Source organism: Citrus sinensis, chromosome 7, assembly GCF_022201045.2.
Source record: "Citrus sinensis cultivar Valencia sweet orange chromosome 7, DVS_A1.0, whole genome shotgun sequence".
Taxonomy (NCBI): Eukaryota; Viridiplantae; Streptophyta; class Magnoliopsida; order Sapindales; family Rutaceae; genus Citrus; species Citrus sinensis.
Window position 1 is genome coordinate 2576467 of NC_068562.1, and position 16902 is coordinate 2593368.

General features: G+C 34.2%; 1 protein-coding gene and 1 non-coding gene across 4 annotated transcripts; both read left to right on the top strand.

Annotated features, from left to right (window-relative positions):
- The first annotated feature begins 2179 nt into the window (after positions 1 to 2179).
- LOC127898996 (small nucleolar RNA R71) lies at positions 2180 to 2283 on the top strand. Its single transcript, XR_008050764.1, has one exon. It is a non-coding gene; the product is annotated as a small nucleolar RNA R71 (small nucleolar RNA).
- A 6857-nt stretch (positions 2284 to 9140) lies between these two features.
- On the top strand, positions 9141 to 16584 carry LOC102607290 (aminopeptidase P1). 3 transcript variants are annotated; one of them, XM_006466669.4, is made up of 16 exons: positions 9149 to 9477; positions 9582 to 9645; positions 9797 to 9936; positions 10236 to 10520; positions 10666 to 10788; positions 11099 to 11326; positions 12034 to 12120; positions 12271 to 12338; positions 12826 to 12892; positions 13673 to 13807; positions 13923 to 14003; positions 15037 to 15091; positions 15279 to 15383; positions 15508 to 15573; positions 15823 to 15947; positions 16199 to 16584. In XM_006466669.4, exons 1-16 carry the CDS (start codon positions 9385 to 9387, stop codon positions 16358 to 16360), a joined length of 1884 nt encoding a protein of 627 aa, XP_006466732.1. In that variant the 5' UTR covers positions 9149 to 9384; the 3' UTR covers positions 16361 to 16584. The 3 variants fall into 3 exon arrangements, 2 of the variants coding, with proteins under 2 accessions (XP_006466732.1, XP_024954041.1); XR_003065257.2 differs by lacking the exon at positions 16199 to 16584 and having other exon boundaries at positions 9141 to 9477; positions 15037 to 15126; positions 15823 to 15905; XM_025098273.2 differs by lacking the exon at positions 9149 to 9477 and having other exon boundaries at positions 9592 to 9645; positions 9749 to 9936.
- Positions 16585 to 16902: the final 318 nt, after the last annotated feature.

Genomic DNA, 16902 nt, shown 5'->3' on the forward strand with positions numbered 1-16902 from the left:
TCTAACAACTTCTTTCATGTTAGGATTTAACCGACGTTGCATCTCCCTAGTAGTTTTAGCATTTTCATCAAGGTGAATGTAATGCATGCAGTCTACTGGGTTTATACCTTTAATGTCTGCTATGGTCCATCCTAATGCCCCTTTGTGCTCTTTCAAAACATCCAACAACTTACCTTTTTGTTCGTCATTGAGGGATGCTGAGATGATTACCGGTAGAGTACTTTCTTCTCCCAAAAACGCATATTCCAAAGTGTTGGGCAATGGTTTGAGCTCGAGTTTCGGTGGTGATTCTGATGATGGAATGAGTTGCTTCTCTGATGGTGCTAGTTGCTCAACTCTTGACTTCCATTTATTAGTGTCCATAGATGGTGTTGAGTCAAGCAGGGCATTGACCTCATCGACCGATCTGTCAATATCAAAATCCAAACCAAAGTGAGTTAAACATGTTTGTAAAGGATCACTAAGGTTTGAAACAAAAGTATCATCAACTAATGCTTCAATTAAATCCACATCAACAATTCCATCATCTACACTGTAAGGTTGTTTGGCAATGTTGAAAATGTTTAGCTCCATAGTCATGTTGCCGAAGGACAACTGCATATTTCCGATCCTACATTGAATATGAGCATCTGCAGTTGCCAAGAAAGGTCGGCCTAGAATAATGGGGATGTGCTTCCTTGAGTCCTGTATTGGTTGAGTGTCAATTACAATGAAATCAACAGGAAAATAAAACTTGTCTACCTGGATAAGCACGTCCTCCACAATACCACGAGGTATTTTCGTGGACCGATCTGCAAGCTGTAACACCACTGGAGTTGGGTGTAATTCTCCCAGTCCAAGTTTCACGAAAACAGAGTAAGGCAACAAATTTACACTAGCTCCTAAATCCAACAAAGCATTCTCAATTGTGTGGTTCCCTATACTACATGAGATAGTGGGGGAGCCAGGGTCTTTGCATTTTAAAGGAATTTTATGTTGGAGTATAGAACTAACGTTTTCTGTTAAAAATGCCTTCTTTTGAACATGCATATTTCTCTTTTTAGTACAAAGGTCTTTAAGAAACTTGGCATAAGATGGAACTTGTTTAATAGCATCAAGCAAAGGGATATTAACACTTACCTGTTTGAAGATTTCGAGAATCTCACCTGTGGATTTTTCCTTCTTTCCTTTCGCTAACCTTTGAGGAAATGGAGCTTTCGGAACGTATTCTCGTGGGTTGGTTTCTTCTTTCTCCTCCGGTGATGAGTCTTCAACATTCACAGGTACAATTTGATTTTCTTTGGTTACCGGCATCTCCACTTTGTTGTCGACTTCTTTTCCTTTTCGCAAGGTCATTACTGCTTTGACTTCTCCATGCTGCTGTGGTGAACTGGTACTTGCTTCATGCACTCCTTTAGGGTTAGGCACTGGTTGACTTGGAAACTTACCTTTCTCAACGGTCATTGCCAAGGTCTGAACTGAAGAAGCAAGTTGTCCCACCATCTTCTCGAGGCTTGAAACTGATTGAGCTTGTGAGTTGAAGCCTGCTCTCAACTCATTTCGTAGTCCATCAATGGTGCGGTTCTGTTGCTCAATCGTGGAGTGAGTAAGATTCTTAAGATTCTGGAATGAATCCTCCCATGGTCTGGGCTGAGAGTAATTCTGGTTTTGATTGTATGGTCTAAATGGTGGCTGAGAGGCTTGAGGAGTTTGAGAAATTTGTTGCATTGGTGGAGCTGGAGCTGCTGGTCCATTCTGTTGGAATCCTTGAGACCATGAAAAATTAGGGTGGTCTCTCCATCCAGGGTTATATGTGTTGGAGTATGGGTTGTAATTTGATGGCTTTCTCATTACACCTATGGCATTGGCTTGATCTGAGTATGAGTCATGGTCATGTGGTTCTGTTGATTTAGCAGTTGATAACGATGCTATTTGTCGAGCAAGACCTTCAACCATCTCCTTGACTTCTTTGATTCCTGAAGTTGATTCGCCAATTTGAACCTCATTCACTCCTTTAATCCTTCTAGTATTCCTGAGTGATCGACTCCGTTGTTGGGAATTGTCCGCTTGTCGCTGGAAGAATTCCCAAATTTCTGATGCACTTTTTGACATTAGCTCTCCTCCACTTGTTGCCATTAGCCATTCTTGCACATTCGGCAGTAATCCCTCTAAAAAGTATTGGCATTGGTGCCATTTCTCATACCCATGATGTGGACACTTCAAGAGTAGCCCATTGAATCGCTCCCATGTTTCGAAAAATTGCTCGTCCTCTCTCTGGGTAAACTCCGAGATTTCCCTGCGAATAGCGTTGGTTTTATGCACTGGGAAATATTTATTCAAAAATTTCGTTACCATTTGTTCCCATGATGAAATGCTATTAGCAGGTAAAGTATTTAACCATGAACGAGCTCTATCTTTTAAAGAAAATGGGAATAGTCTAAGTTTAACATCATCATCTGAAAAATTCTCATATTTGAATGTTTGACAAATGGCATGAAAATCATTCAAATGATTATATGGATCCTCATTTTCTAGGCCATAAAATGTAGGGAGACAATTTAACACACTAGGTTTTAATTCAAAACTCCTAGCAGCTACATTTGGGTATCTTATGCATGACGTGCTCAAATTAGCTAAGGGACTGAAGTAGTCCTTAAATGGCCTCTCCTGTGGTTGCAAATCCATTTTATTTTTAATTTGTTTGTGTGTGCGAAGTGTTCTTTCTAGTTCAAGGTCTATAGGTTCAAGATTAGGTAATAATGACCTACGACCATGCATGCAAAACAAATAAAATAAAAATAAAGATAGGAACAAAACAAGTAAAAATAAAGAAGAGGGAGAAATTACGATACTAACCTTATTGCGCTATTACAACCTTTCTATAAAAATACACAAAAATAAATACGTGGAAGAAATTAACTAAAAATTAAATTAATAAGATAAACAAAGAAAAAATTACAAAGAAAAATAAATGGAAAATTAAATTACAGAATTTTAAAGAAGAGAAAAAGAAAAGAAATACTAACCTTTAAATGTAGATTCACTTTTTTTTCTTTTTTTTTTTTAATAATAAAAAAAAAATACAAGAAAACAAATAAAAGAAATTATTCACAAAAATTAATTCTATGAATTAAAATTACTTACCTCCCCGGCAACGGCGCCAAAAACTTGTTGTGCAAATTTTAATGTACTCGCAAGCGCACGAATCTATTGTAGTATAGATCTATGGTGACGAGTGTCGATCCCACGAGGAGGTGGATTTTAATTGTGTATAGAATTAATTTTGTAAATGGGTTGTTGGATTTATGGTGGAAATGATTTGGTATATGCTAAAACTTAAATTAAAATGGCGAGAATAAATTCTAAAATTGGAATTGCAATGGCGAGAATAAATTGAAGATAATTCTATTGAAATGACGTACTTGGGTATCTGGATCCGTATCAACATGCATCATGGGCTAAATAATCCGTATTAATGCCAATTAAATCATGAGGGGGGAATCCACACCTCATGAACCACGCTCTAATCAATATGGTGCTAAGGGCTTATCGTGCCAAATAATAATAACCTTGTACTAGGGGGCCGGTGAAACCAAGGCGGTACTAGACAAGAATATTATTATTTGTCGACGACAAGTCAAAACATCCACAAAAACTAGAGGGGAAGAGAAAATAAATTTACCAAATTAAGCCCATGACACATGTTGAGACTTCACCTTCAACCCAAGCTCGAACGGAAATTAGCTACTCATAATTGAACTAGAGGCAAAATGGAAATTTATTAAAATACGAAGAAAATACAAGATGGAGAGGGAATTACAGAAAATGGATCCCAAAAATGGATTCAGAGATATCAAATTAGGGGGGGGAGGCCCCCTTTTTATAGATACATGGAGTAAATCATGGCCATCGGATTAAAAACAGTTTGGACGCTCAGGATTGCGCCACGTCATCAGTCAACAGTCCACGGTTTGACCACGCGGATGAACAGTAACACGGTTTGACCCGACTTTGAACAGTAACGCGGTTTGACCCGGATGAACAGTAACGCGGTTTGGTTGAAAATAATCCTGTGTGATGCATGCACCGTACGCGAGATTTTTCGTCCACTAATATGCTGCCACGTCACCATCAACAGTACATAAGAATTTTAGTCCAACAGGATCGTGACACCTCATCAGTCAATGCCACATCATCGGTCAATGCCACGTCATCATCCGTCTATGTGAACAGTGTCGTGAACAGTAACGTATACAGTACCGTACACGTGAATAGTACCGTACATGTGAATAGTGCCATTTTTCCTTTTATGCTCCTCCTAAGGTTTTCGACCGTCCTGAGTTCAAAAGTGATGTCCGTTTTGCCGTCTGATCTCTCCTTTATTGTGAAATGACTATAATGCCCCTAAAATACATAAAATACTTAATTAAAATAAAACACATGTAATTAAATCACAAGAAGGTTAAATATATAAAAGTAAGGGTTGTTAGTAAGACTTAAAATGTAAAATGACGGTTTTCTCCTTTATAAATATGCATTTTCTAACACTCAACAACCTACTCCATAATTTTAAAACTTTCCCTTTAAATTTTCAAACACGTTTACCTCATTGTCGGACTTATTCCTACTGGGATTACCAACAAGCCTGGTATAACACCTTTTTTATCCAAAATCCCAAAAAATCTCATTCTTGGTTATTTTTCTTTAACCCAAAAATAACCGTTCAAAGCCTTCCAAACTGGTTCCATCATTAGTGGAATACTTTTGGCCCAATACCATAAATTTTAACCCCGAATGCTACCCATTGTTTAAATCTCTTCAAAGCCCACTATACTCCTTCTGAATCCGAGAAAAGGTTTCCCCCATTTCTCTGTTTATGTACAAATTTCTTCCTTCCATGGGTATGGATGTGGAACCTTCGGCTTCATACCCAAGATTCCCAACTCATCCTTCAAAGAACCTTTAAAGTAAAATGGTGGTCTAAATTTGACGAATAGTCAAAATTGACTGAAAATTTGGTCCGAGATTGGCTCTCTGCCAAAGGCCTTCTTCAACCCACCATAACACATTCAAAAGCCCAACAAACATTTTTAACCAAAAAGTCCAAAGCCCAATCACTATTGGCAGGTGCCAAAACAGAAGAAGAATACTTCAAAGCAATGGAACAGCTCCTCGCCTCCCGGTCAAAGTCATCAGTGGCTGACACCTCTGAAGACGAAGATGAAGATGAAGATGAAGATGAAGAACCATTCATTACTGGGATTACCAACAAAGCAATTTTATCCAACCATTCATTACTGGGATTACTAAATGAAAATATGGATTGTCAATCAGAATCCCAATTATTTGTTTACTTTGTCTTGGATTGGGAGTAAATTATTTTAAATTACAATTTTATCCTTATGTACAGAATTATAATTTGTAATTAAAAAATTAATAAAAAATATATTTGGAAAATAAAATAAATATTTTATTATATTTATAAATTAATAATAATTACTAATATTCTTAATTATGTAAATCATAATTTTTTATTAATTTTAATTTAAATTATGTGAATAAAAATTATTAATAATAGCAACACAAATGAAATATTATTATTGATAATATAGTACAAAATTAATATTTTTTAAGAATAAAATATTTATTGTTATTAATTAAATAAATAATTAATATTTATTAAAATTAATGTTTAATATTATTAATTTAAATATAATATTTATTTATTTTTATTTTATTAAATTTAATAAAATAAATATGATATAATTAAAATCAATGTTTTGACTAAAGACCAAGAAACTTTTCTTGAACTTGTAAAGCATATTTCTGATCCAAATCTTCAAAAAGAATATCTTGATAAACTTTTGAAAACTTTAGATTTTAATAAAGCCGAGACTTCTAAAGTCCCAATTGTTAAAAATAAATAATATCATATTTATTAAAAATAATAATTATATCATATTTATTTTATTATATTTAATAAAATAAAAATAAATAAATATTATATTTAAATTAATAATATTAAAGATTAATTTTAATAAATATTAATTATTTATTTAATTAATAACAATAAATATTTTATTCTTAAAAAATATTAATTTTGTACTATATTATCAATAATAATATTTCATTTGTGTTGCTATTATTAATAATTTTTATTCACATAATTTAAATTAAAATTAATAAAAAATTATGATTTACATAATTAAGAATATTAGTAATTATTATTAATTTATAAATATAATAAAATATTTATCTTATTTTCCAAATATATTTTTTTATTAATTTTTTAATTACAAATTATAATTCTGTACATAAGGATAAAATTGTAATTTAAAATAATTTACTCCCAATCCAAGACAAAGTAAACAAATAATTGGGATTCTGGTTGACAATCCATACTTTCATTTAGTATAAGTAAACACCCTACTCCCACTCCCACTCCATACTCTTAATCCAAAGATTCTCACTCCTCAGGATTCCCACTCCAATCAAAAAAGTAAACGCAGCATAAATGTTGTAGATGATCTATCATTTGTCATGCTGTAAGCAAACGACAAGACATTCACTAAGAAATAAGTTGGACGGCATATTATTGATGCCATTCATGCAACTGACAAGTATAAATAGTACGTGTTAGTGCATGTTATGGATGATTCGTTGTGTTCTTCAGAGAAATGATGAGTCATTAAGCTCATAAGCGCTTCAATAACATGACATCTGACTGGTTGATCGAAAAATGATCTGTCATCTGCAAAGTTAAATTCCAATTTACTTGAATAAAAATAAGATGATAATTGTTTTTTTAACAGTTACATAAAATAATAATAATCACATTTGAGTTCTAATTGAGTTACAAATACTATTAGTCACTCATTTATTATATGATAAATTTTATAAAATTATAAAATTACTTATCGACCATCCAGTAGGTAGGTTACCCAATTTTAATCAGTAATTATAATAATATTTGTATTTACTTGATTTCAATTTTTAAAAAATTTACACCCACTTTACAGATCCATCTACTAATTCTCTATTCCTCTTTCTTTTCTATATCAAATTTAAATATCTTTTAAAGCATGATTAATATCAATATCTAAATTTATTAATATTTATTGTTTTTATTTATCTCATGAATCGTGAGGTATGTGTAAAATTTATAAAATATCAAGGTCATATATAAAAATGAAATTAATATAAAATCTTAACGGAGGCATCCAATTGCAGAGGACACCTCTAAAGAAAGATTCTTTATTTCCAAGAGATCATATATATCGTAATTACCTCCATTTAATAGTACTCATGTTGCAATGCAAAGTTTGTGGCATTTTTTAATATTAGTAATGCTATATATGAATTTACAATTTAAATAATTAATTTTTGAGAAGAAAATGAGAACAAAGAAGAAGAGATGAAAATTTATATTGAATATAAAATTTTAGGCATTTTTGGTATTATGAGAAGTTATAAAACAAAAATTTTTTGTTTTCACCAAATTTTCGCTAGGATTCAATTCTTACCAATTCGGTGGTGCCCATTGGATTCAGCTCAAATTTGACTCAAATAAATAAATTTATATTTGAGGGGAGTTTGTATTAAGTTTGTGCTTAGGTGCATTTTTCTAATGTTTACGATAGGTGGTTTAGCTGAGGTATCCTAGGTGGTGAGCGAAGTAACATATAAGAATTAATTTAGGAAGTAACTAAGGTGTCTATAGAGCACTTAGGGTAGTTGGGATAGCTTAGGTATACTTGAGGGATTGCTCATAATACAAGTAGCGTACGTCAAGTGCACTCACATGTGAAACACAATCTTGACTACAAATTGAAAATACAACAAAATAAACATTAATACAATGAACACATAATGTTTACATGGTTCGTCCTTTGGCATACGTCCATAGGAGAAAGTAATTACTAATCCCCTAAATAAATGAGAGGTTACATAAGATTTTACATTATACAAGATAAATAAAATAAGCTAGATAATGATATAGAGATGTTTGGTCTTGATAAAGATGAAGATGCTTGTTTTAGGTATACTTTGGTTGCAAAAGAAAAGAGGAAAACCTGGCTAAAACAATAAATTTACTTTCAAGATGCAGGGTATTTCTCTTAATCGAAGTGTGTGGGCTGTTGTAGGCTTTTATGGAGATGAAGAGGAGTAAAAAGAGGATGGTTAACGCGAGATGCTAAGGTCTGGAGCGAGAGAGCCTGAAAAGGCAACTTAGACTTGCAGAACAACGGAAAAGATGTTAGAGGTGGAGACAGAGGTGGCTGACAACCACACTTCGATGCTCAAGTCAGCTATATAAATTATTTATGGTGTGAGAGCCTGCAAGCTCTCTAAAATGGTGGTTGGAGGTTGAAGGAGATCTAAGCCTTTTGGTGGATTGTGTGTGTGTTTATTGTATACTATGAGAAAAATAGAACCTTATTGTCTAAGATATATGAAATATCTTGGCTACCTTGCCACGTGACACCGTTCTAGTGGTGATTTGACTGTCCTTTTTTAGATTCTTTCGTCATTTCACCTTTATTATGACTTTTTGGGTTGTTACGAGCATGCTTGGAGAGTAAAAATGATGTTATTTGGTGTGATTTGTTTTCTTGTACGCTATAATGTGGTTTAAGATAGTTATGCGGAGGTTGTTGGACAGCTTTTTGGCATGATAGTTGAGGACCACTGTCTTTGATGTGCTATCCTTTGCTTTTGTAAGTGTGATAGCTAGCTGTCCTTTATTTTTCAGAAATATATTCCTTATTTGATCTTGTCAAATTAAATATTTTCCTTGAATGATGGAAATATTTCACATGATTAATATTCACTTTATTTCTACCATTACATACTCTGTCTACCAACTCAATTATCAATGGACATGGTATAAGACGAGTACCCTATGATAATTATTTATAGATATAAATCCTTACGTTGACACGTGACGCTTCATTACTAATATGCTTCATTACCAATCTTCTATTTATTCCCAAACACCTTTAATTTTTTATTTTAATATGAGTTCATCAAGATTATTGAAAAATTATCTAAATAATCAATACTAATAAATATCTAAATAATCTGATTCTATACCAACAAATCTATTTTATACTAAATAATCTGATTCTATATGGACTTGATTCTTATTGTGAAACGCAGAGAACATCCTTATGAAAGGTCAATAGCGGAAATTGGAAAATTATTTAACACTACACCCACACCCTTGCGAAAGAATTGGGACTATTTTTAGTTCAATTCACTTGCACTCCCAACAAGATAGCAGGTGCTTCATTTTCTCACCCTCTCTATCCTCTAATCTCTACCATATCAATCATCTCAAAAAATTCAGTTTCATCACAATATTTGATCAGATTTAAATACATAAAAGAAAAATCGGAAAAAGCAATGGCGGAAATTCTATCTGCTTTGAGGTCTCTTATGTCCTCACATGATCCTCCTCTCCATGCTCTCGTCGTTCCTTCCGAAGATTATCACCAGGTAATCTTTTTGAGATCACAATTTCTTTTCATATGAATGATATTGGAGTTTTCTTTTTTGGTCTAAAAGAAAATTAAATGTATTAAATATTTTGATCTATGTAGAGTGAATATGTTTCTGCACGTGATAAACGGCGTGAATTTGTCTCCGGTTTCACCGGAAGTGCCGGTCAGTTTCTTTCACTCTTTTCTTTTCTTTTCTTTTCTTTTCTTTTCTTTTTCTTTTTAATTGTCACATGTGGAATTTGATTATAAATTGTTGGAGATTTCAGGTGAAATTGAGTTTCTCTTAAGTGTATGTTGTTTCGATTGAGATTCAGGTTTGGCGCTAATTACAATGAATGAAGCGCTCCTGTGGACGGATGGACGGTATTTCTTGCAGGCAACACAGGAGCTTACTGGTGAGTGGAAACTTATGCGCATGTTAGAGGACCCCGCTGTTGATGTCTGGATGGCCAATGTGAGTTGCCGACTTTTTTACTATATAATAATAAGAAGTTATTCATGGAAATTAAATTAAGGTTATGTAAACGTTCATTTTATTCTGATTTTCCAGCACTTCGATTTGAAATCGTATCAAATATAGTTTTCAGTTTTCGTCCCTTGATCGCTTAATTTCATGAGTGTTTTACAATCTCACTGTATTTTCTTTTTGTTACTTACTCTTGCAAGCATATATATATATATATAATCTGTTTACTTTCATTGTTTTAAAGTTTTTGATGGTATCAAGTGGATCCTGTCATTTGATTTTATTAGAATCTACCAAACGATGCGGCCATTGGTGTTGACCCTTGGTGTGTGTCGATAGACACTGCACAGAGGTGGGAGCGTGCTTTTGCAAAGAAACAACAGAAGCTGGTTCAGACCTCTACCAATTTGGTGGACAAAGTTTGGAAAAATCGACCACCAGTGGAAACTTATCCGGTTACTGTTCAGCAAATAGAATTTGCTGGTTCTTCTGTTGTAGAGAAGTTGAAGGATTTGAGAGAAAAACTCACTAATGAAAAAGCTCGTGGTATCATCATCACAACTCTGGATGAGGTTAATTTATCGTATAACTGATCCCATTCTTCTGCCTTTATTTTTGACTTGAGCTTAAGAATTTCTATCACTAGGATTTTCACCATTTTTCAGATTTTTTTCGTTTTTGTGTAGCAATAAATACAAGCCCTCTTGCTTCTTTCAGGTTGCTTGGTTGTATAATATAAGGGGAACTGATGTACCCTACTGCCCAGTTGTTCATGCATTTGCTATAGTAACAACCAACGCAGCTTTTCTTTATGTTGACAAGAGGAAGGTGTCTTCTGAGGTCAGTATTATAAAATTTTATTTTTTGTATCTTCTCAGAATGTCTGTATTTAGTAGTGGCTTCTCAACTGAATGATATACACCCTTTTTAATTAACTCTTCTCATGCATGGACGTTGGGTTGTCCAGTTTGTGCTGTGTATGAATTCCGTATTGGACTCGCCATTGTGGAATCTGATTTTAATTCTTAAACCATGGATCAGACTTATGCTGTCCTAATCTCTGGATTGCAATTATTATATACATAGAAGGACACACATTAATTTGTAGGGCAAACATTTGACTTATCCAATACATTTGTGCTGTATACAGGTAATCTCCTTCTTGAAGGAAAGTGGAGTTGAAGTGCGGGATTATGACGCAGTGAGCTCAGATGTGGTCTTGCTTCAGTCTAATCAGCTCAAACCTCCAGCTGATGTACAGGGATCTGATCTCATATGGGCTGACCCTAACTCTTGCAGCTATGCTTTGTATTCAAAATTGAATTCTGATAAGGTCCTTCTGCAGCAGTCACCTTTGGCTCTTGCAAAAGCTATAAAGGTAGTACTTGTATTTCCTAACCAATTAAAAAGTCTAGTGCTACAAATTTGCTAGGACAAAGTGGTATAGAGAGTTGTGGATGGTACCAGTTGGAATCCATCCATATTGACATATATGTGGACCCTGTTTATACTACAAAGCTAAGTAAATGTTGCTTGAGCTTTTGATGGGTGATGTTAACTTTATGGCATATTTTGATCTTGGGTATTGCATGAAATTCAAATAATCTTGAGGAGCCCCAGCTTTTGGTCCTAACTTTGCTGCTGCTGGGTTGTATTGGAGCTCTTCTTGCCATTGCTAGGAATTTGGACCATTACGACGGTTTTTAGCCTATAAGTTAGATATACTTGGGCTCTTTTTCACTTGCTTCTGCTTTGCTTATTTACATTTGGCTGTTAAATGCTCTTAACATAATTAGCGTTTAGTATTCATAGAGTTTTATTTTGTATTTTTTGGAACTTTTTTTTTGGTTTATCAATTTTTGTTTAGAAATTTCGTCAGTGCTTTATTTATTTTATCCCAAAGAAAGTTATTTATTGATTTTATAAATTTGTATGTGCTTCTAATGTTCAGCATTCTGCATGAGTCCGTGTAACGAAATCTTAGGTTACTGTAGAATATTTTACATCAACACATTTAATGCTATTATTGCAACAAGAAATTCAGAAAGCAATTTATGTTTACTGATGCATGTGTTATGGTTTTAGAACCCAGTTGAGTTGGATGGGTTAAAAAAGGCCCACATCCGCGATGGTGCAGCTATTGTGCAGTATATCATTTGGTTGGATAAGCAGGTATGTTATGAGATCTATGTTCTTTGAACTTTTTATGTTTCCAAGAATTTTAATGAACATTGTCCTGATTGTCTGAATTATTTTCTCTTTTATAACTTGAACAAAATCTTAAGCTTGAAACATGATTCTAAGCTTCTCTCAATTGTACAGATGCAGGAGATTTATGGTGCTTCTGGTTACTTCTTGGAAGGAGAGGCTACAAAGGAGAAAAAACATTCGTAAGTCTGTCCTCATTTTTCACTTTGGCACTTTATGGCCGTGCATAAAAATTTTTAGTTGATATTGTGATGTATCACGTGATACATTATACATGATGGTATAATGACATCAAGGAAAAGGTGAAATATTTGACAAGAAACTCAAATCCTTTTTTCCCCCTCTTTAAACATTGTAGTTGGATTAATTTAATTCTTGCTTAGATGTTGGATGATACTTTAAGATTTCCTCTGTCTTCTCTAGTTTTTAGTATTGGCACTGCATGTATCTTCACATCTTTTTTTTATTTTGCTTTTGTCTTTAATTGCCATATCTCAACATAAATGGCAACTATTACATCTCATTAATACATTTAATTAAGTTTTTATCTGAAACCAGTAAATCGGATCTTTCGTTTTCTTGTTGCACAGAGTACACGAAGCTGCTGAAGACAATTTTTTTTTTTCCTCACATGACTGATTCATTTCTTCATCTTTTGAACTTTGGCAGGGGAACCGTGAAATTGACCGAAGTGACTGTAAGTGACAAGCTGGAGAGTTTCCGAGCATCTAAAGAGGTAATGCTAACTTCAATTTTTCCAAAATATATCATATGCTGCCAATAGATTTAAAAAAAAAAATTCATCTAACTCGTAAGCACTACTCAAAAGGAGTAGAAAATTTGTGGTCTTTCTAATATAGGTTTCGCTAATTTTTTTTAGTTCTCTAGTTTAGGCAATAAAATATCTTCACATTTTGCAACTGTAAAAATCAAAGTGGAAGCTGTATTGTGGGCATATTTGAAGTAGATGATTTGGGTGAGATGTAATATAAAAGCATACGAACAAGTGTCATTCGATTCGAAGACATATCTGAAACTATTTTAATCTGATTTTAGAATCTTGGGAGATGGTTGAAAATCTAATTTTTGGATTTAAAATGGGAGAGATACAAGTCCAGAACTGTGTAACTTTTCTCATATGGGATATGGGAAAGATTTTTGAAGATTGATACTTACCTACTTACACGTACAAGCAGATTAAAAAGAGTACCCCTATATTTTTGCTTGCCAGAGGGAAATCCAAGGTCGTACTATTTGACAGTACTCAATAGTCAATCAAATTTTCTGACAATTTGTATAAGGTTTCTACATTTTTTGTTGTAGTTATATCTAACATTTCATATTATCAGAAAACAAGGTTGAGAACTTTTAATGGTTGCAAAGGAAAAAGGGTAATAAAAAAGGCATGGTTTGTTTACTTACTGAATCGTATTTATATAGTGCAGCATTTGATCTCAGCCTACCTTCTTGATTTTTCAAACATAACAAGGATTGTTTTTATTTTTTATGATTGCAGCATTTTAGAGGCTTAAGCTTTCCTACCATTTCTTCTGTTGGTCCAAATGCAGCCATCATGCATTATTCACCACAGTCAGAAACATGTGCCGAGATGGATCCAAACAGCATCTATCTATGTGATTCAGGAGCACAGGTTTGTCAAATAATCATAATTGCATGTTGTCCATGGAATGTTATATATGTTGAGGTTGTCCATTGAATTCTAACTTTTTTCTCTCTTTATTGATATGTTGATGGTACAATTGAAGTATCAAGATGGAACAACTGATATAACTCGTACTTTTCATTTTGGGAAACCCTCAGCACATGAGAAAGCATGCTATACTGCGGTTAGTGCCTTTCTTTCTTATATTCTTTTAGACCATGGAGTTCATCCTGTACTTGAATTCAGCCTAACTTCTAGACCAGTTAGGTGCCTGATTGTATTATGCATTTCAAAACACAGGCACTATGTTTTGTTTTTGTTATCAAGGTCAGGACTGTATTATGCCTCCTTTTGCCTATTTGAAATTTTAGCTCTTCAATTACATATTTGAGGCTCTGACTCCTCAGAAGGCCCATATGCAAATGTCCAATCTGAGCATGGCCTTTCATGACCAGACACCAGAGGTTCCTCAAAGTTGGTGTACATTGCAAGACATAATACGCTGGATGGAGCCAGATTTTTCTTGATGAAAAAAGAGGGGTGGGGGGGACGGAGGGATAATGTAGAAATAAACATCATTGTAGTTGATATAGTCACTTTAATCAGTAGTAAGCTGCTACTTACATGCCTTTATTGGGCATGTAAATTCTATAACTGTTCTTACTTTCTCCAGCCTTTGCTCTCATAACACCTTTGATGACCTATTGGTGTGGACACCTTCAGTTATTTGTCAATGTTATTGCCTCCATCACTATCTGTATACAAGCATTACCACTGCCATAAAGTATTTTGATCTTCGGCAGCCCCTACCAGTTGTTCACCATTAGTAATGGCATTGAACCAACTCCTCCACAACTTTTGTTTAGCGGCGCATTATCTGATAATTGGTAACATTTTCCCTGCTGCCTCTGCTGGAAGAACTTACAAATTTGTGAATAAATTGTTAATTCCCTGTTGATATACAACTGGGATGGGTTTCTGAGATAGGGCTTTAAGGCTGGACCGCTGGTCTAGATAGCGTGATTCAGTATACTTTTGTGAAGTACAAAAAAGTTTAGTTTTTTGCATACTTGTTGGACAACTGGTCCACTTCTCTTCTCTGAGTATTCATCCTTAATATAATCTTGAGTTTCTTATAAAAAGAATTGCAACGGAAAGCTGTGACAATCTCAAGTTAATTCTTAATGAGGCTGCTTGATTTGCTGGATATTTTGCAGGTTCTCAAGGGTCATATTGCTCTGGGCAACGCTGTGTTTCCTAATGGAACCTGCGGTATTACAAGATGTTCTCTAATCTGTTTACCATATGTAAATAAGTTATTTCAGTTGGAATTAATGTCAGTAATTTCAGAGCCACATTGAAGTTACCTGAAAATGTCAAATCTGGTTTGAAAGTCGATTGATTGATTGATTAACAATGCTTTATAGGTCTATTGATTGATTGAATAACATTGCTATAGGTCATACCCTGGACATTCTTGCTAGACTTCCTTTGTGGAAGTATGGTCTTGATTATCGACATGGAACTGGTCACGGAGTTGGGTCTTACTTAAATGTCCATGAAGGTGAGCAGTAAATTACAGCCTCTTGCCTTGTGCTTTTATTTGTTTGAAAAGCTATTAGTTGTTTTTCTTGTTTGAAAAGCTATTAATTGTTTTTCTTATCTATTTAATTGTACTATCTGAGCAGGACCCCAATCCATCAGTTTCAAGCCTCGAAATGTGCCAATACATGCTTCCATGACTGCAACAGATGGTTAGTATAACAATATTTTACCTCTGTTGAATGCTGTAGAAATTGTTACCATGACCTTTATTTATAACTGTAAAATACTACTTGATTGGCGTAAGGGAAGTACTTGACATAGCTTTTTCCTATCTCAAGTAAATTTGTTTCTGAACAAATTTCTGCCCATGCATCTCTTTTAGTTTGTTCAAGAATGAAAATGTGTTAATGCTGAAACCATTGTGATTAATTTTTCATTGTAATGAAATGCTTTCTCAGAACCTGGTTACTACGAGGATGGCAACTTTGGTATAAGATTGGAGAATGTGCTTGTAGTCACTGATGCCAATACAAAATTTAATTTCGGGGATAAGGGTTACTTGTCATTTGAGCACATAACGTGGGTAAGTTGATTCATGTGAGTTTTAGTTTTTGTTCAACTATCGATTCTGCTAATAATTTTCTTAAGCATTGCTAATTGCACTACATATGTCCTCCTGCTTTTGGTATTCTTTACTTTCAGTTGGCTCTGTTGTCAAAGTTGATATAATTTTATGCTTCAGGCATGCCCATGCTTGCAGAAATTTGCCTAGTCTGTTGTTGAATGCAAACTAAGTTTTGGTTTTCTAATGTTTGATGATTCTTCTTATGCCAGGCTCCATATCAGATAAAGATGATCAACCTGAAGTCATTGACACCTGAAGAGATAGATTGGCTGAACGCCTACCATTCAAAATGTAGAGATATTCTAGCGCCATACTTGGATGAAGCTGAGTTGGCATGGCTGAAGAAAGCCACTGAACCTGCAAGCGCATGATTGTTTTTGTTCCTTGGAGCCTGGGGTTACTTCCCTTTTGACTCCCGTACTCCATTGTTTTCATTCACCAGAAGAGAAGCAATTCTGAAGAAGGGGAAAAAGAATAGAGACTGATGCTTAAGCTTGTTTCACTTTTTCGTTTGCCTTTATCAGTAAAATCTAAATATGAAAATTCATTGGATGACTGCATATTAATTACTTAATGCATAGTAACTCTTTATGCATCTCAAGTGATCTACTTTTGTTGATAAAAAAAAAAAAAAAAAGTGATCTATTTTTGTGATGACACGGTAAGTGATACGTGACTATCATGTTCTCGGAATTTGAATGAACTACGATGAAATAATTGACACGACACATCATTTGATTTCTTGGAGCATAAAGGTTTCACAAACAACACTGGCTTAGAAGTTGATTCCACCAGCAAGTCTTGGATTTTAGGAAGGAAAATATCTTGAATGCGCCAGTAAAATGAAATATGCCGACATGTTTGGATCATTCAAATAGTTTGAAATCGGGTGAATGTGTCATCTCGGCACCAA